The following is a 21,278-nucleotide window of genomic DNA, read 5'->3' as shown; positions in this document are numbered from 1 at the left end:
TGATGTTGGAGTGGGGGCCATCCTGTCCCAGTGATCTGCCCAGGACCAAAATCTGTTTTCCTGTCCCATCGTCTCAATCCTGCAGAGATGACCTACAACGTAGGCAACCGAGAACTGCTGGCAGTCAAGATGGCACTGTAAGACTGGAGGCACTGGCTTTAAGGAGCAGAACAGCCATTCTTGGTTTGGACCGACCATAAAAATGTGTAATATCTCCGTACAGCCATGCGCCTGAACTCCAGACAGGCCCGGTGAGCTTTATTGTTTACAAGATTCAACTTCACCATTTCCTACCGCCCAGGATCCAAAAATGTGATGTTACATCTCCTGGACCAGGAGTGAGTATTCCATCTACTGCTCTTCCTGTTAGACTCTTTTTAGTACCCATCACTCTGGCTGACTGTCCCTCATGCCCTGTGTCTACAGCTTTAGTGGATTCCGGCGCTGCAGGGAACTTTATGGGTTGCCTCCTCTCTCAATACTATTATCTACCTGCTCTCCTCTCCTTTTCCGGTTCAAGGTCTCGACTGCTGGCCTCTAGGATTCAGAACCATCACGCAAACACTCACCCTCACCTTGGAGCCCAAGGAGCCCAATCACCAGGAAAATTATAGACCAAATGTTGATTTTGCCACCTGAACAGCATCTTGAGAAAATGCGAATGCGCGCTTAGGGACAGTGTGTAGTCTAAGGTGCAATTTATTTCAGGGACATACTGTAAAGGATAAAAGTATTTCATTTTCAACCACTTAAAATATGCATGCAAAAATCGGTCAAACTGTCATTTGGAAATGTTGCATGGAAAATCACCCTGGTCCCTTGCTCTATGAGAGAAGCAGAAATGAAAGAGAAACTTTACAGACATCAACTATATTGTTGATGATGCATTGATCGGTTTATGACATTATTCTGTTGAGCAAGGCTTTATTTAGTATTCTAGACGAGCGTCAAGTAATGACAGAAGACAACCTACATGTATCTAATTACAGACAAATTCCCTAACAAATAGCCTAACAAATAGTCTAACAAATAGCCTAACAAATAGCCTAACAAATGTCAGAAGTTCTAAACGATTTTTTACCACACGTCAAAAAAAATGGTTCTGCCGTCCCTGGGTAACATGCACAGGTAGCCTACATTAACCTTTTGAAGTAATTGTTTGACAATCAGATGAAAATATAATGACTGGTTGTGTTTATGCCACATTAAAAGGTAGGCTAATACATTTGAAAAGTTAAACAACAAATCGGGACTATTAGGCCCATAGAGATCCTATTAAATTAATAGGGATTATATATGCAATTCTATGAATAGGCCCATAGAGATCCTATTAAATTAATAGGGATTATATATGCAATTCTATGAATAGGCCCATACATACACACATACAGGAGGTCCTCGCACCGGGAAGAAATGAAATCCACTTTCACCCCAGAATATAGGATATATTTAATGTATCTGGACGTGACAAAGGTAGAGAGAGTGTTGTGCAGAATATGCTGCTGCAATATTGTAAGGCTTTTCCCAGTAAGTTCATTAAGCACAATAGTGCTGCCAACCAGGGAAATAGTAATAATCAACATAATTTTCTCCATTAACACTGCTGGCTTCCGTTATGACACAGGAGGTACTGTTTAAAAACACTCAGCTCAGCATGAGACTATGTCAAAGGCTGTTCAAGACAAGAGAAATAGGTCACAAACTCACAGCTACATCATTCGGTTACAGGGAAGGGATTGTTCCTTCTGATGCACAGTGAAAGAGGGTTGGGAATAAGTCTCTACAGTTTATAGTGATGGATCTTGAAAAGGCTAAAAAGAAAAACAATAGTCTTGTGTCAGAAGCGTGATTTGGAACTTCTGTGTTCTGTTCTGTGTTTCATGAGAGGAAGTTCTGAGGTTTACAGAGGAACAGGTGATATGAAGTGATTAGTCAGTTCCCATGGTGACATGGGTGTAGCATGATGTACTACAGTACCCATAATGCTCTGTCACAGCGGCCGCACCTGGATGCCCTCTGACGACATACCGCCGCTCTTGGACATGTTGTCCAGGTGGTTCACGTCATTGCTGGCAATGATGAAGACAATGGAGGAGGAGCTGAAGGTCACCCTCTTCTTTGGTCGTTCCCCGCCTCTTCGGTGCGACATGACGATTGGGCGAATAGGCCGCTCGATGCTCCGGGCCAGGGGACGGTCCTTGATGCTGCTCTGAATCCACGAGAGCTGGGAGCACAGCAGCTGCAGCAAGCAGCGCCGGAACTGCCAGAGGGACAGGAGGAGGAGAAGAGAGAGAGAGAGAGATGAACTCAGTCAGGATCTCAATTTAATGTTGAGACATAGAAAAGTAGAATATACAAGGTGTCATTTCGAAATGTGGTTGTGCACTAGCAGTTTTCCTCATTACGTCAGTCACTGACAGTCACTCAATTAGCCTATGTTAGCTAAACATTTTTAGATTGCTAGGTACGTTAGTCTTGCGGCTGTACTTATCTGCTCATAATTCCATGGCATTATTTGATATTATTTTATAGTATGAAGAACACAATTGAATAAAGCTGAATAAAATAGTCTCAACGATTTGAGGGAGTGCGCACATGCAGCTATTCTGTGCTGAGCTGTTAACAAAGAAATAGGTACACCTATGTGCTTAATTTAGAATTATTAATGTAACTTTAGTTGCTCTACAAATGTTGGGATCTATGTTTTAGATTTGTAATACATTGTAAGGCTGCATGATGAGATTCTAATGATGATTTGAAAAGCATTACCTGAATTGCATGAGCTCTGCCTTGTTTTTTGAGCAGGCTGTACACACTCCAATAGTCTCTCATTCACAATTTGACAAGCACTTGATAATGCCTCGAATTTCACGGCAGCATCCCTTTGTGGCCGTAATGCACCCTTAAAAAAATCAATGCCTTTTGCAGCCCGGGGTGCTGCATTGTGCCCTTCACCCTGAGTGTTCTATGCAATCGGAAGCCCTCTCACTCACATGGCTCTCGGTCACGTGATCGGATCTCTCTCACAGGCTACAAATGAAGACCGACACATCGGGGACACAACTGCGAGCATCCTTCTTCATAAGTTTAGGCCCCTTTTTTTCTCCACTTCCTGTCTGAATAACGTACCCAAAGTAAACTGCCTGTTACTCAGGCCCTGAAGCCAGGATATGCATATAATTGGTACCATTGGAAAGAAAACACTTTGAAGTTTGTAGAAATTTTAATATGATGTAGGAGAGTATAACACAATAGATATAGGAGAAAATCCAACCGGAATTTCTTTTTTGAGAGCCTATGCCTTGACATTGGAAAGCACAGGGAAATAATTACATCCAGCTCCCAGTATGCAATTTCTATAGCTTCCACTGAGTGTCAGCACTCAATGTTCAGGCTTGTTTCTTCTAAAACGAGTAGGAATAATGAGTTTGAAATTTGTGTATGCGCACACGATGAAGAGGACACGCACTAGCTAATATCGTTTTCCTATTGAATATACTTCTTTCCGTATGAAATATTATACACTGCTCAAAAAAATAAAGGGAACACTAAAATAACACATCCTAGATCTGAATGAAATATTCTTAATAAAAACTTTTTTCTTTACATATTTGAATGTGCTGACAACAAAATCACACAACAATTATCAATGGAAATCAAATTTATCAACCCATGGAGGTCTGGATTTGGAGTCACACTCAAAATTAAAGTGGAAAACCACACTACAGGCTGATCCAACTTTGATGTAAAACAAGTCAAAATGAGGCTCAGTAGTGTGTGTGGCCGCCACGTGCCTGTATGATCTCCCTACAACGCCTGGGCATGCTCCTGATGAGGTAGCGGATGGTCTCCTGAGGGATCTCCTCCCAGACCTGGACTAAAGCATCTGCCAACTCCTGGACAGTCTATGGTGCAACGTGGCGTTGGTGGATAGAGCGAGACATGATGTCCCAGATGTGCTCAAATGGATTGGGAACGGGCGGGCCAGTCCATAGCATCAATGCCTTCCTCTTGCAGGAACTGCTGACTCACTCCAGCCACATGAGGTCTAGCATTGTCTTGCATTAGGAGGAACCCAGGGCCAACCACACCAGCATATGGTCTCACAAGGGGTCTGAGGATCTCATCTTGGTACCTAATGGCAGTCAGACTACCTCTGGCGAGCACATGGAGGACTGTGCGGCCCCCCAAAGAAATGCCACCCCACACCATGACTGACCCACGCCAAACCGGTCATGATGGAGGATGTTGCAGGCAGCAGAACATTCTCCACGGCATCTCCAGACTGTCACATGTGCTCAGTGTGAACCTGCTTTCATCTGTGAAGAGCACAGGGCGCCAGTGGCGAATTTTCCAATCTTGGTGTTCTCTGGCAAATGTAAAAATCCTGCACGGTGTTGGGCTGTAAAAACAACCCCCACCTGTGGACGTCGGGCCCTCATACCACCCTCATGGAGTCTGTTTCTGACCGTTTGAGCAGACACATGCACATTTGTGGCCTGCTGGAGGTCATTTTGCAGGGTTCTGGCAGTGCTCCTCCTGCTCCTCCTTGCACAAAGGCAGAGGTAGCGGTCCTGCTGCTGGGTTGTTGCCCTCCTACGGCCTCCTCCACGTCTCCTGATGTACTGGCCTGTCTCCTGGTAGCACCTCCATGCTCTGGACACTACGCTGACAGACACAGCAAACCTTCTTGCCACAGCTCGCATTGATGTGCCATCCTGGATGAGCTGCACTACCTGAGCCACTTGTGTGGGTTGTAGACTCCGTCTCATGCTACCACTAGAGTGAAAGCACCGCCAGCATTCAAAAGTGACAAACATCAGCCAGGAAGCAAAGGAACTGAGAAGTGGTCTGTGGTCACCACCTGCAGAACCACTCCTTTATTGGGGGTGTCTTGCTAATTGCCTATAATTTCCACCTGTTGTCTATTCCATTTGCACAACAGCATGTTAAATTTGTCAGTGTTGCTTCCTAAGTGGACAGTGATTTCACAGAAGTGGGATTGACTTGGAGTTACATTGTGTTGTTTAAGTGTTTCCTTCATTTTTTTGAGCAGTGTGGTCTAATTACATATTAGGGTATCTGAGGATTCAATAGAAATGTATTTGGTCTTGTTGAAACGAAGTTCAGGGTAGGTTTTTGGATTCCTATCTTGGCATGGTGAACAAGTGGATTACTCAAATCGATGGCGCCAACTAAACAGACTTTTTGGGATATAAAGAAGGATTTTATCTAACAAAATGACACTACATGTTATAGCTGGGACCCTTTGGATGACAAATCAGAGGAATATTTTCAAAAAGTGAATATTTAATCGCTATTTGTGAAGTTATGAAACCAGTGCCGGTGGAAAAATATTTTGATGTGGGGCGCTGTCCTCAAACTTCCGCATGGCATGCTATCGCTGTAAAGCCTACTGTAAATCGGACAGTAGAGTTAGATTAACAAGAATTTAAGCATTCCATCAATATAAGACACTTGTATGTACATAAAAGTTTAATATCCATTATTTTGCTGATTATTTATTTGAATTGTGCACCGTCCAGTTTCACCGGAGGTTTCCCACTAGCGGGACGCCTAGCCAAAAGAGGATTTATCCAATTTCAAGGTGCATATTGGAAGAACTGTCAACATTTACTTTTTGGTCAGCCAACAGGATGAGTAGGCCTAACAAACAGCAAAAGCACTTGCCTATGTCAATCTACTATCCCCCATAGAGCAAAGGTCAACCTATTCCATTCTGTACAATAAATAAATATTCAAACATAGTCTGGGACAGATGATGCAATAGGATGCAAAAACCTTTTTAGCAATCAAAGATGAACGTTTATCTTAAAATGTTGATAATTTCTTCACATTATAACAAACGCAATAGGCTATGAAAACACCACAAAAGTAATGCTTTAATTATAAAGCTGCATTTTTATGGTGAAAATTATCTTCCAAAGTTGAAACTCACGCACATTAGGCTCTACACCCTTAGTAAAGCAGATTAATGTTCCTAATTTTAAGAAGTTATTTGGCCACTTACGTTGTGATAAACATTATTAAAACATATAGGCCTATAGGCTAAGTGTGCGACTATGATTCGAACAAGTCTCAAAGAAAAGGCATTGTTTCTTACGCTGGGCATCAATCACAAGTGATAATATACAGTGGGGCAAAAAAGTATTTAGTCAGCCACCAACTGTGCAAGTTCTCCCACTTAAAAAGTTGAGGCCTGTAATATTTTATCATAGGTTCACTTCAACTATGACAGACAAAATTAGAAAAAAATCCAGGAAATGGCATTGTAGGATTTTTAATGAATTTATTTGCAAATTATGGTGGAAAATAAGTATTTGGTCAATAACAAAAGTGGATTTTTTCTCATTTTTCTGTCATAGTTGAAGTGTACCTATGATAAAAAATTACAGGCCTCTCTCATCTTTTTAAGTGGGAGAACTTGCACAATTGGTGGCTGACTAAATACTTTTTTTGCCCCACTATATAAGTCACCCATCAGACTATTCTTGATTTAATCTCGTCTTTACATATACTAAATATGGACCATTATCATGCACCTGTATCGAAACATGGGCAGCGGGAAAAAATACATGGAGGACGCTTATCCCCGTGGTTTATTTTCATGCCAGTCAGGTAGGCTATACTCCTGTTGTAAATATAAGCAATGTGCTTAATATTAGGAAAGTTGAGAAATAAATATAGTAGGCCTAGCCTATAGAAAGCTAATGGGATCCTCCTCTTTTTATTAGCGGCCATTATGAGAGCTCATGGGCTCTCATGAAGTATTTGATTAGATTTTCGAATACATTTGCATCGATGTCAGAGTGATTAGATGGACAATAGAGTGCTGAGTACCAGGCAGTTAACAAGTTTGGTAGGCTACTAATGTCCAACAGCGTCAGAGCTTGGAGAAGCCTAATTACCCTGACAAAACAGTCATGTGGCCTTGACCACCGGTGTGGTGGTAATACAGTCACAGCAACAGCCTTAGTCTAGCCAACTATCTAAACCTTGAATGCCCGAATTACTGACTGGCATGCAGGGTATGTGCCCCATTGATTTTGTTAGTCACTCTCGCCCAGATATCATATGAACATGGCATAAATCATGGCATGATTTATTAAAACTGCAAAGTTCTCTCTGAACAAAGGCAAAATTTATAGAATTGCAGGACATTTGCTTTAACTCAGCTAAATGTTATCTCTGCCCATGTCAAAATGAGTAGAATTGCATGAAATGTGTTTTAAAACTGCAATGTCTCTCCACCCCATGGCATAATGTTTTATTTGTTTTAATTGGCTTTAAAACTGAAACAATTTCTGTACGCCTCATGGCAAAATGTGTAGAATTGCAGGAAAATTACTTTAAAACTGTAACATCTCTCCACTGTCAAGAGGGGGGCAGCTTAAATGTTTTGCCCACTAGGTGGGGGCACACCTAACCAAATCAATGAGGTCTGTGATTTTCCTTTAAATTTGGAAAAGGGCTTGTTTCAAAGCATTTCCTCTATCAGCATAGGTGTGTCAGGGGTCCCCTCACCTTTCTGCTCATGAACATGTAGATGAGAGGGTTATAGGCCGTGCTGGATTTGGCAAAGAAGGAGGGGATGATAGCGATGGCGGGGGTGACCATGCTCTTCCTGCCAAAGGCCTCCATCATGGACACCACGGCGTAGGGTGTCCAGCACACCAGGAAACAGGAGATCATCAGCAAGAACATGACAGCCACCTTCTTCTCATAGCGCAGGATCTTAATGATCTGCACTGTCTGAAGGTCCTGGATGGAGCGGAGCTGTTAGGGAATGACAATAGGAAAGAATCTCATCACTTACCAACATGGTCTCTTTAGAATATGTCAACAAATTGGGACATCCTGTATAACCATTGCAGTTATATGTCCCTTCCACTGACCTATTAGTTATAAATGGAGTATACAAAACATTAAGAACACCTCTTTCCATGACATAGACCAGTGATCAACAACCAGTGGTTAACATCACTTTCACAGTCAAAAAGCAAGCCGAGATCTACCGCTCAGATTTTTTATTTAAAAAATGTATTTCACCAGGTAGGCCAGTTGAGAACAAGTTCTCATTTACAACTGCTGTCACGGTCGTGATAATGGATTGACCAAGCTGCAGCGTGTGTTGAGTTCCACATCTTTATTATTAACACCAAACCGTGACAAGTGGTACACCATACACAAAACAATATCCCACAATGCAGGTGGGAACAGGGACACCTTAAGTATGATCCCCAATTAGAGACAACGATAATCAGCTGCCTCTAATTGGGAACCACACCAAAACACCCACATAGAAATAAAATGACTAGAACACCCCCGAGACACACCCTGACCTAAAATCCCATAGAGAACCCCTAGGGCTCTCTATGGTCAGGGCGTGACAACTGCGACCTGGCCAAGATAAAGCAAAGCAGTGAGAGACAAACAACAACACAGAGTTACATATGGAATAAACAAACGTACAGTCAATAACACATTAGGAAAAAATCTACATACAGTGTGCGAATGAAGTAAGATTAGGGGTATGACTTAAAACATGACTTAAACATTGTAACATGAACCTAATAAAAACAGTTCTGTGGGAATGATGTACCACCCTGTATCCCACTGCTGACTTGCCTCTGAAGCTAAGCAGGGTTGGTCCTGGATGGGAGACCAGATGCTGCTGGAAGTGGTGTTGGAGGGCCAGTATGAGGCACTCTATCATCAGGTCTAAAAAAATATCCCAATAACCCCAAGGCAGTGATTGGGGACATTGCCCTGTGTAGGGTGCTGTCTTTTGGATGGGATGTTAAATGGGCGACCAGGCTCTCTGTGGTCACTAAAGATCCGATGGTACTTATCGTAAGAGTAGGGGTGTAAACCCCAGTGTCCTGGCTAAATTCCCAATCTGGCCCTCATACCATCATGACCACCTAATCATACCCAGGTTCCAATTGGCTCATTCATCCCCCTTCCTCTCCCCTGTAACTATCCCCTAGGTTGTTGCTGAGAATGTGTTCTCAAGTCAACTTACCAGGTAAAATAAGGGTAAAAAGGTATTTGGGTAGTAGGCCATTATCACAGCATATTGGCTATATCCCTCTCCTGCCAATATTGTTATTCTCAGACCATACTATATTTAAAAACTTGAGCTTTGATAACAAAATAAATCCGTTGGTGTAGCACTTGCGAGGCACTGCGGACCATAAATTGAAATAATTAAATGTTATTTTTACTGGACTGATGGTATCTGCATCTGATGGTCATGGTGCATTCAAGACAACTGGGAAATCAGAAAAGAACCGAAGTTAAATCATGACGTCAGTGATCTTGAGGTCGGAAAGTCTAGAAAGATTCTCGCGTTTCCAACTTGGAATTCTGAGTTGGATAAACTTTCAAAACATTTTTTTTTTTTTACAAGTTCCCAGTTGTCTTGAAAGCACTTAAGTCGGACGCTGGAGATTTTTGAGTTCCCAGTTATTTTGAAAAGGCATTATTCTCAGCGGAGGGAGAGAGCAACAGAGGGTCCGCCTCTCATGGTCCCTGCTCTCCCCTTCCTTTCTACCAGTGAGACTGACCGGAGAGAGGGGACACAGTCTTCCACCTGATGGTGAAACTCGAGTCGCACCATATCTGCCTCAGTCATTCACAAATTCATGTTGTTCCTATGACCAGAGAATGTGAAATATTCCTTGATATTAAAGTAGACAAGACGAGCTGCTAATAATAATAAGAACGCAGGTCCTATCGATACACCTGACTCCTCATTCATTGCAGCTGCAGCACAAGTGGAAGTAAGGAAAAGCATGTTTTATGTTATGTAATAGTGTTGAATAAGAAAGTGTTGACGGTGCTGAATAAAAACTTACACATGAACTCATTCATAAAAACAGCAGCTCTTTGCTGTATTCTTTAACAGTCTCTCTGTGGTCATGGTTTTAAAAGTGATTAAATCTTATGTAGCATAGTGTCAAACGGTGCTGTGGCAGGGGTCGTGGAAGCTCTGTACGAATGAGCAGAGCAGAGCAGACAGGGAGAGCAGAGATTACTGAGTTACCACTAACAGTCTGAATGGCTGTTAGTTGGGGCGGCAGGGTAGCCTAGTGCTTAGAGCGCTGCAAGTTCAAACCCCCGAGCTGACAAGGTACACATGTGTCGTTCTGCCCCTGAACAGGCAGTTAACCCACTGTTCCTAGGCCATCATTGAAAATAAGAATTTGTTCTAAACATTAACTGACTTGCCAAGTTAAATAAAGGTTTTAAAAAAAAAAAAATGTTCAGAAAATGTCTAAGAATGTCTATAGAATGTTGTAATATACTATAGAATACTAAAGTAAATACACCAAGTATTAGCCGCAAAAAAAGCACTGTAGTAAATATTACAGGTATGTCTGCAAAAACACTAGTCTGCAAAAACACTACACTTATTTAACTACAGTATTTCATTTGCATATACCCTGCCCATTCCCCTCCCCCATGTCGCAATTCACGCCACCAATAAGACCATATATTGTGCTCCCTACAGAGACCTGTGCTAATCCTTTCTGCCCGCTCCTGTCGGCAATGGAAACACAAACAACATCTTCAACCACCTACCCGCAATCACAAGGCACCATGCCCTCCCAGTATCCTGAAGAGCAAGTTTCCATCCCCTATTTTGTTTTATTTCTAATTAAATCCCTAAAATTTCATTTGGAGGTTACTTCCTCATTTTGACATTGTTTGGTCGAGTTTGCTTTGTTTGTCACGTGTCCCTGTTGATTGTAAGAATCCACCTATCTTTCTTTAATTTAAATGTATCTGTTGATTTAGGCTGTCATTGTTTATATTTTCCGGTCAGCTTTTTAGTTTGCCAATTGTTACTTGATAGCTTTTATTTTAGTCTTTGCTGTGTATACTGTATTGTCTTACCTGTATGTAGGCCTAGGCACACACAAAAACGTTTAATCTGAACTGAATATCTGAGTCTCAGGTGGGCATAACAGAACATTGACCTTTGGTTATGCATCAGCATAGAGAATCTGTGCAGTAATAGACAGACCAGAAAGGGAGAGTAGAGATTCTCGAGTCACCGCTAATGGTCTGAATGGCAATGGTCAGAAAATGTCTAAACGGATTGAAACTGCTCTATCGAAAAAAGTATTTAGTCTTGGTAGACCAATTAAATTAGTCAGTCAGTCAGTCAGTCACTCTCTTACTAACCTATATAATTGTTAATCAATTATGGACCACAACCTGACCCCACTTCCTGACATTGATAGTCATGGAAACTTTGATTGGGGTATAATTTATGAAGAGTTCTCACATAACAGTCTTTTAAAGCTCGCCAAAGTTTTTCTCTTGGGAAGGATACAATACTCCAGATCGTGCAAATTTAGAAACCTCTCTTTGATGGTCTTACGAAGCCCAGTAGTAATCAGCATTCTCTAAGACTGCAGTTCACTGAGGTTTCCCTATAATGTTGAGTCAGAGGTTCATGCTGAGTTTCTCAAGGGTTCTCAGAGCACCCTCAACAAACATGGGCAGGGAAAGGGCAGATCTTCAGTGGTTGAGGGAAGCTTTGATGTCTTGGAGACCTGGGGCTGTTTATTTGTTTTATTTCACCTTTATTTAACCAGGTAGGCTAGTTGAGAACAAGTTCTCATTTACAACTGCGACCTGGGCCAAGAAAAAGCAAAGCAGTGTGACACAAACATGGAAAAAACAAGCGTGCATTCAATAACGCAATAGAAAAAAAGAAAGTCTATATACAGTGTGTGCAAATGGCGTGGGGAGGTGAGGCAATAAATAGGCCATAGTAGCGAAGAAAATACAATTTATCAAATTAACACTAGTGATAAATGAGCAGATGATGATGTGCAAGTAGAGATACTGGTGTGCAAAAGAGCAGAAAAGTAAATAAAAACAATATGGGGATGAGGTATGTAGATTGGGTGGGCTATTTACAGATGGACTACGTACAGCTGCAGCGATCGGTGCTGTGCAGAAAGTAATGGCTTACTTCCTTAAATGTTGTAAATACTTAAAGAAGCAAAGACAGGCACAGTGTTGGCAGCAGTGCCAAGCCGTTGCACAGATACCGTTAAACATCCGGGTGAATTGACTACACCCACATTCATTTATTTTACTTTAGAGTAAACTGTAGAAGACTGTAGAATACTATACTCCACACTGTAGTATCCCTATATCATGTGTAGTACTAACTATAGAATGTTGTAATATACTGTAGAATGCTGTCCTATATTATACACCAGAGTATTATCTGCAAAAAAAGAACTGTAGTAAATACTACAGTAATGTCCACAAAAACACTACAGTCTGCAAAACACTACACTTTTTTAAGCACAGTATTTAATTTGCATATACTCTGCCCATTCACCTCCCCCATGTGGCAATTTGTGCCACCCATGAGTGAGAAATATGCATTCCAAGTACAGACCATATATTGTGTTCCCTACAGGGTTGAGAACTGTGTAATCCTCTCTGCCCACTCCTGTTGGAAGATGGAAACACGATCACAATGCACCACACTCTCCAAGTGACCTGAAGAGCAAGTTTCCATCACCTATTTTTTTCTTTTTTTCTAATAAAGATATTAAATCCCACTCCCAACTCAAACCCTTATCCTAAACCGGGTCCGTATCTGATTCCCAACCCTACCCCCTAAACCTTACCCTATACCGGGTTCTTATCCCCTACCCACCATCCCCCCTCTTCTTTTTATTTGTCTTCTTTATTTTTCTTCTTTACATTTAATTATCCAATGAAATCAAATAGCAGAAGACAAAAAGACAACTCCAACATCCCTCCCCCTTACCAAACCTCGACCGGATAGACACACTGAGAAGAGCGGTAGAAAAGGGCAGGAAGCCCTGAGGTCTCCCTACAAGTCTACACGTCTCTTTACTTACTTTACTACAGGTTATAGAAAAGAGCAGAAGCCCCGAGGTCTCCCTACAAGTCTACACGTCTCTTTACTTACTTTACTACAGGTTATAGAAAAGAGCAGAAGCCCTGAGGTCTCCCTACAAGTCTACACGTCTCTTTACTTACTTTACTACAGGTTATAGAAAAGAGCAGAAGCCCCGAGGTCCCCCTACAAGTCTACACGTCTCTTTACTTACTTTACTACAGGTTATAGAAAAGGGCAGGAAGCCCTGAGGTCTCCCTACAAGTCTACAAGTCTCTTTACTTACTTTACTACAGGTTATAGAAAAGGGCAGGAAGCCCTGAGGTCTCCCTACAAGTCTACACGTCTCTTTACTTACTTTACTACAGGTTATAGAAAAGAGCAGAAGCCCTGAGCTCTCCCTACAAGTCTACACGTCTCTTTACTTACTTTACTACAGGTTACAGAAAAGAGCAGAAGCCCTGAGCTCTCTGTTCAAACCCCAGTCTTACCTAAAGTTTATGGAAAAATGTGGTCTTTTAGTATTTCTCCAGTAGGTTTCCGGAAGCAGAAAGCCTCCACTTCTATGTCAAAGATAATAAAACAAAAACAATTGAATAAATACTACAGTAATGTCACAAAAACAAAAATACTACATTATACTACAGTCCACAAAAAAACTACAGAAAATACTACAGTATACGACAATCTGCAAAAACACTACATGAATTACTATAGTACAGTGCCTTGTGAAAGTATTCGGCCCCCTTGAACTTTGCGACCTTTTGCCACATTTCAGGCTTCAAACATAAAGATATAAAACTGTATTTTTTTGTGAAGAATCAACAACAAGTGGGACACAATCATGAAGTGGAACGACATTTATTGGATATTTCAAACTTTTTTAACAAATCAAAAACTGAAAAATTGGGCGTGCAAAATTATTCAGCCCCTTTACTTTCAGTGCAACAAACTCTCTCCAGACTTTCAGTGAGGATCTCTGAATGATCCAATGTTGACCTAAATGACTAATGATGATAAATACAATCCACCTGTGTGTAATCAAGTCTCCGTATAAATGCACCTGCACTGTGATAGTCTCAGAGGTCCGTTAAAAGCGCAGAGAGCATCATGAAGAACAAGGAACACACCAGGCAGGTCCGAGATACTGTTGTGAAGAAGTTTAAAGCCGGATTTGGATACAAAAAGATTTCCCAAGCTTTAAACATCCCAAGGAGCACTGTGCAAGCGATACTATTGAAATGGAAGGAGTATCAGACCACTGCAAATCTACCAAGACCTGGCCGTCCCTCTAAACTTTCAGCTCATACAAGGAGAAGACTGATCAGAGATGCAGCCAAGAGGCCCATGATCACTCTGGATGAACTGCAGAGATCTTCAGCTGAGGTGGGAGACTCTGTCCATAGGACAACAATCAGTCGTATATTGCACAAATCTGGCCTTTATGGAAGAGTGGCAAGAAGAAAGCCATTTCTTAAAGATATCCATAAAAAGTGTTGTTTAAAGTTTGCCACAAGCCACCTGGGAGACACACCAAACATGTGGAAGAAGGTGCTCTGGTCAGATGAAACCAAAATTGAACTTTTTGGCAACAATGCAAAATGTTATGTTTGGTGTAAAAAGCAACACAGCTCATCACCCTGAACACACCATCTCCACTGTCAAACATGGTGGTGGCAGCATCATGGTTTGGGCCTGCTTTTCTTCAGCAGGGACAGGGAAGATGGTTAAAATTGATGGGAAGATGGATGGAGCCAAATACAGGACCATTCTGGAAGAAAACCTGATGGAGTCTGCAAAAGACCTGAGACTGGGATGGAGATTTGTCTTCCAACAAGTCAATGATTCAAAACATAAAGCAAAATCTACAATGGAATGGTTCAAAAATAAACATATCCAGGTGTTAGAATGTCCAGACCTGAATCCAATCGAGAATCTGTGTAAAGAACTGAAAACTGCTGTTCACAAATGCTCTCCATCCAACCTCACTGAGCTCGAGCTGTTTTGCAAGGAGGAATGGGAAAAAATTTCAGTCTCTTGATGTGCAAAACTTATAGAGACATACCCCAAGCGACTTACAGCTGTAATTGCAGCAAAAGGTGGCGCTACAAAGTATTAACTTAAGGGGGCTGAATAATTTTGCACGCCCAATTTTTCAGTTTTTGATTTGTTAAAAAAGTTTGAAATATCCAATAAATGTCGTTCCACTTCATGATATTGTCCCACTTGTTGTTGATTCTTCACAAAAAAAATACAGTTTTATATCTTTATGTTTGAAGCCTGAAATGTGGCAAAAGGTCGCAAAGTTCAAGGGGGCCGAATACTTTCGCAAGGCACTGTATATACTATAGTTATGTTACTACAGTATTTATACTACAGTTAACTGTAAATACCACAGTATACTACAGTAAATACTATAGTAAGTACTAGTGTTTTTGCTGACTTTAGTCTGCAAAAACACTACAGTGAATAGTACAGTAAAGTCTGTAAAAACACAACAGTGTATACTATATACTATAGTATTTTATCAGATTAGTGTATGCACACACACGCACGCACACACACACACACACACACACACACAAGCATGTGCTCAAAAAACAAAAACGAAATAGCAAATTTTGACTTTGCAGCTGGCCCATCTTGCGGAAATCACTAAGTTCTGCCTCCAGGGCAAGAGCCATGACAATAATTATAAACCTGCATAGAAAATGTCCTTAGGAGGAAAGGTTTTTCTATATCCTGTATTAGGCATTCGCGTCTATGATTAGTTTGGTTCAGTTCAGTTCACTTTATCAGCCTTACTCTGGACTTGGTTTGATTTTTTAAATTTATTTATTTATTTACTCTTGAGCTCTTTAAAGGCCCTGTGCAGTCAAACATGTGATTTCCTGTGTTTTATATATATTTCCACACTAATATTGTGAAATTGTGGAAATGATGATAATGCCCTTTTAGCGTAAGCGCTGTTTGAAAATACTTTTGGCCTGCGTGGTGACATCACCAGGTGGTAAATTAGTTAAAGGCCCATTGCAGCCATTTTGATCTCCTTATCAAATCATTTCTGGGTACCAATTAAGTACTTTACTGTGATTGTTTTCAATTAAAGTGGTCAAAAAAGAATAAAAAAACTTCTTAGCAAATAGCAATTTCTCAAGCAAAAATGTTGCTAAGACTATCTGGGAGTGGTCTGAGTGGGGAGGGGAAAACTGAAAACTGGCTGTTAATGGCATAGGTTTGGAACTCTCTTTCAGTCACAAACAAGTTTTCCCTTGTTATATCTATATGAATTCCACATTATGAGGTAGTAATAATACTGTGAAATTGTGGAAATGATGATAATGCCCTTTTAGCATAAGTTTGAAAAGACCGCCTACAATTTCAGCCTGTTTTAGTGGGATGGAGTTTTGGCCTGCCTTGTGAACATCACCAGGTGGTAAATTAGTTAATAGACCAACAAAACGATCACAAGGTACATAATTGTTACCCATAAATGATTTGATATTGAGATAAAAATGGCTGCATTGGACCTTTACGTTAAAAGACGATCGACATAAAACCACACTGACGTAAACATGAAGCAACAGAAGAAAATGGGAGGGAGACTGTCTCGCCCTTCTTCTTACCATTCGCACCGTGTAGAGAATATTCATATAGCAGTAAATCATAATGCCCACAGGGACAAAGAAGCAGGCCAGGAGAAAGAGGAGAATGAAGGAGGCATCGATAGGGTCCTTGGATGTCCAGTCCAGGGAGCAGCCTAACTGGTGTATTTCCAGGGTGTAACGGTTCCAACCCAGGAGAGGGGCCCCTGTCCAGGCCAGGGAGTAGAGCCAGATGTGGGTGATGCACCTCCAGGCCCAGGGGAAGTCCACCACCTGAGCATAGACCACCCGGATGTAGCGCTCGTAGGCCAGAGCTGAGAGACTCATGATGGACACGATGCCTGGAAGGGAGGGAGATGGGTGATGATGCTGAGTAATGACTACCGAATCTGGGTTATGCAATATCTATATGTAGGCCCTGATTAGTACAGCAATTGGTTATTACACTGTTAATACAGTTATTACTCAGTCCTCATCAATATCTTCCCAACTCATAATAGATCATCTTAAATATCCTCTTAGCAATCAATCATGATAATAAAGAGGTGTCCTGTGGTTTGTGCATTTGATTTCCATAAAACACATTTGGTCACATTCAATTTCTCCATTGCACAGCAATGACTTTTGCCAGAAATTTGTCCCAATCAACACCAAGTGTTGTGGCACAGATGTGTTGCAATTTAAAGGGGAGCTGTTCAAGCACATAGTGTCACCGCACTCTATAACACAACCAATACATAACATGTCTGTACAGATCGAACTGACAGGACCACACTGCATGAGTACAATGGGTGTAACAGGTGCAGGATGTCCTGAGCTCGTCATCCAAATTTAGACTGTTGAAGAATGTGAGAGTTGTTTCACATGCTGTAGTAGATTAACGTGGTATCAATACTCTGTGCCATTCATCTCTTTCTGTGGGGCTTTTTTAGTGCGTCTGTGTGCTAATCATCAATCATTGTTATATTTAACCAGCATCTTCTTCAGTGCCTCTTCAAACTTGTACTATAATGAGCTGCAATGCGGCCATCGAAGTCAAATTACCACCCCCATCCATCCTACGAGAGTGAACCGCTTATTTTTGGAGGCAACAAATAACACGATTTAAAAAAAATGTAAATAGTTTACAATTTATGAAGACATTGGATAGCTGAGAAAAGTCCCCCATATAATTATATTGGACAATATTGCACTTAGCCTACAGTAGGTTACATGTGCCTGAGAGAGAGATACTGGGAAAGAGAGAGTGAGAGAGCGCAGAGGCTGTGAAGGTTGCACTAACCACCTCATTAGCAGACCTCTTCATTAATAAGTGATGATTCCTATAATAAATAGGGAAGAGACAGTTATGTGATTGCACAATTATTTATCTCGCTCGCCCTAAGCCCTCAACGACGATAATTATATAGCTAAAATGGGTCAGAAAAAAATAACTTGAACTGTATGGGTAGCCATTTAAACATATTTTTATTGCATTTTTGATTCAAAAAAAAAATATATTGTAACGGCGTTCTTCGTTTGTCGAAAGAGAGTCGGACCGAAATGCAGCGTGTTGGTTACTCATGTTTTTTAATGAATGAATCGCGGTACATGAAATAACTTATAAATACAAAAAAACAACAAACGGAACGTGAAACCTATTACAGCCTATTTGGTGAACACTACACAGAGACAGGAACAATCACCCACGAAATACACAGTGAAACCCAGGCTACCTAAATACGGTTCCCCATCAGAGACAACAAGAATCACCTGACTGATTGAGAACCGCCTCAGGCAGCCAAACCTAAACTAAACACACCCCTAATCAACCACAATCCCAATGCCTACAAAAAAAAACCAATACGACAACACAATAACATAAACCCATGTCACACCCTGGCCTGACCAACTAATTAACTAAAAACACAAAATACTAAGACCAAGGCGTGACAAATATATGTTTTACATCAACCTGTTTATTATCGATATCAATAATCCTCCATAGGATACAATGGAGAAACAACTCAAAAGTAGGAAAGAGTTCTTAATGTTTCGTACACTCAGCGTAATAAGAACAGTAATGTGGTGACAACATCATGTTATGGGTGTCCTTGTTACCACCAGGTCCTAAAGGATCAAAAGACATATGAAAGGAGCAAATGACAGGCACATTTCTTTAGCAAAACCTGCCATAGTCTTCTGAAAACCTAACCCTGCGATAGCTTTTTTTTCAGCAGAACAATTACACACCAGAGTGGCTTTCCAAGAGGTGCTGAGCATTCAAATTTACTAAGCTTGAATCATTTTGACAAAAAACATGGATATGTTGCCGCCAAATCCAAATTCGTCCATCGGACTGCCAGATGGTGAGGCGTGATTTATCAGTCCAGAAAACATTTCACGAAGCTCCCGACGAACAGTTATTCTGCTGATGTTGCTTCCAGAGGCAGCTTGGAACTCGGTAGTGAGTGTTACAACTGAGGACAGACAATTTTTATGTGCAGCACCCGGCGTTCCGGGTTTGGTGAGCTTCGAAAGGCCGCTCAGCAAGGAAGAAGTCACTGCTCAAAAACCGCCATAAAAAAGCCAGACTACAGTTTGCAACAGCGCATGGGGACAAAGATTGAACTTTTTGGAGAAAAGTCCTCTGGTCTGATGAAACAAAATAGAACTGTTTGGCCATAAGGACCATCGTTATGTTTGGAGGAAAAAGGGGGTGGTTTGCAAGCCGAAAAACACCATCCCATCCGTGAGGCACGGGGGTGGCAGCATCATGTTATCGGGGTGCTTTGCTGCAGGATGGACTAGTACACTTCACAAAATAGATGGCATCATGAGGAAGGAAGATTACGTGGATATAGTGAAGCAACATCTCTTGACATCAGTCAGGAAGTTAAAGCTTGGTTGCAAATATGTCTTCCAAATGGACAATGACCCCAAGCATACTTCCAATGTTGTGGCAAAATGGCTTAAGGACAACAAAGTCAAGGTATTGGAGTGGCCATCACAAAGCCCTGACCTCAATACCATAGAAAATTTGTGGGCAGAACTGAAAAAGTGTGTATGGAGCTTGTAAGGACAAAAGGCCTAAATGGGATATATATATATATAAAAAGTGTGTATAGGCCACAAACCTGACTCAGTTACACCAGCTCTGTCAGGAGGAATGGGTCAAAATTCACCCAATTTATTGTGGGAAGCTTGTGGAAGGCTACCCAAAACCTTTGGCCCAAGTTAAACAATTTAAAGGCAATGCTACCAAATACTAATTGAGTGTATGTACACTTCTGACCTACTGGGAATGTGATGAAATAAATAAAAACTGACATAAATCATTATCTACTATTATTCTGACATTTCACATTCTTAAAATAAAGTGGTGATCCTAACTGACCTAAAACAGTGCATTTTTACTCGGATTAAATGTCAGGAATTGCGAGTTTAAATGTATTTGGCTAAGCTGTATGTAAACTTCCGATTTCAACTGTATGTACAATGATTACAGTGTAGAAAACTGGCCTCTTGTCAAAATCATCCATATTTTCCAGTGTGTAAAAGGGGAGGCAGCCACAGATCGGGATAGAGTTACACGGGTATTTCCCGAGGTGTCCTTGACACGAACCAGCTTGATCCCCAGAGCGGCAATGGCATTCATAAACATCCACAACCATAGAAATACTAGTTTCATAAATAGGGAGAAAGTGGGCTAAACAGTTCTTCCTTAGAATAAGATGGGTAGTAAATGTCCCGTGCAACATACGAAATAGACTATATAAGGATCACAAAGTTCTGAAAATGTAATACACCAAAAGACTAATCTGAAATACACAAACATGGAAACACAAATTAAATGAAAATGCTGCCACAAAAAAAAAAAAAACATATTGGATTCGGCCTATTTAAATAATTTAAAATCTTTTAAATTTTTATTTTAGATTAATGTGTGAATCTAGGTGAGACAACCAAAGCACAGAAGCTCAGATACTGACCAAATAAGCTGTTGCTGAATCCGTCCCAGACGCATGTTGCCGAGTTCCAGTCCCATCCGCCTTTGATGCACGAAACAAACGTAAAGTTAATTCCAAGGACAGACACCAACAAGTCACTTATACTTATGTTTACTATTAACAAATTTGTGGGCGTCCGGAGTCTCTTGAATCTGTAGTACAACATGACGACAATAATATTGTTGCAAAATCCGAAGACTCCAATTGTTCCGATAGCAAAGGCAAGGAGTTTGTAAGTACCAACCGCAAATATATATTCTTCTGTATTCCTTCCAGTTCTAGTGACATTCGCAGGATTCATTGCTTGAATAACATTGTGCTGCGCTCGTTGACCTGTCTAGTAGTGTGGTGAGGGAAGATCTGCGCCGCAGTTGGATTACTGACGCGGATCTAAACGAGTTAAACCTGCGACATCTCTTTGGAGAAATTAGGGCTATTCTCCTGAGGATGGTTGGCTATCTCAAATGTATTTCTTGCGCAGTTAGATCTCCCGCAGTCGTCATCCATCACGTTAATTAGTTGACAGCCACTGTAGACCTACTGCACTCCCTGACTGGTAAAGTTGGCTTACCCGTAATGACGCACACCGTACACACAGTGCATGCGACTACTGTGTGTTGCCACATTGTTTCATAAAACTTTGCCTTTTCGTTTCACAAACATGTTGATAAGTGCATGAGGTTTGCTTGAATAGTCTAGAACTCCCTGATGGGAATTTCAGAAATGAAATTGAGCTTCATCATAACAGCAAACCACAAGATG

The 21,278-nt window shown here is 41.2% G+C and overlaps 1 protein-coding gene across 1 annotated transcript; it reads right to left on the bottom strand.

Annotated features, from left to right (window-relative positions):
* Window positions 1–700: 700 nt before the first annotated feature.
* Window positions 701–20,941, bottom strand: opn3 (opsin 3). The gene is made up of 4 exons (XM_064930794.1): window positions 20,499–20,941; window positions 16,549–16,868; window positions 7,546–7,797; window positions 701–2,260 (listed from the first exon to the last, which is right to left on the bottom strand). The coding sequence occupies exons 1-4, from the start codon at window positions 20,815–20,817 to the stop codon at window positions 1,991–1,993; spliced, it is 1,161 nt and encodes a 386-aa protein (XP_064786866.1). The 5' UTR covers window positions 20,818–20,941; the 3' UTR covers window positions 701–1,990.
* Window positions 20,942–21,278: the final 337 nt, after the last annotated feature.

This window comes from Oncorhynchus masou, chromosome 23, assembly GCF_036934945.1.
Source record: "Oncorhynchus masou masou isolate Uvic2021 chromosome 23, UVic_Omas_1.1, whole genome shotgun sequence".
Lineage (NCBI taxonomy): Eukaryota > Metazoa > Chordata > Actinopteri > Salmoniformes > Salmonidae > Oncorhynchus > Oncorhynchus masou.
Note: the sequence above shows the minus strand (reverse complement) of the source record. Positions and strands in the feature narration are given on the sequence as shown.

Excerpts from the sequence above, each read along its gene's own strand:
- opn3 (XM_064930794.1), bottom strand. The coding sequence starts at position 20,817 with ATGAATCCTGCGAATGTCACTAGAACTGGAAGGAATACAGAAGAATAT. Across the intron at positions 7,798-16,548 it reads TTCTCTACACGGTGCGAATG|CTCCGCTCCATCCAGGACCT; the intron begins GTAAGAAGAAGG and ends ATTCCCTAACAG. Across the intron at positions 2,261-7,545 it reads ACATGTTCATGAGCAGAAAG|TTCCGGCGCTGCTTGCTGCA; the intron begins GTGAGGGGACCC and ends TCCCTCTGGCAG.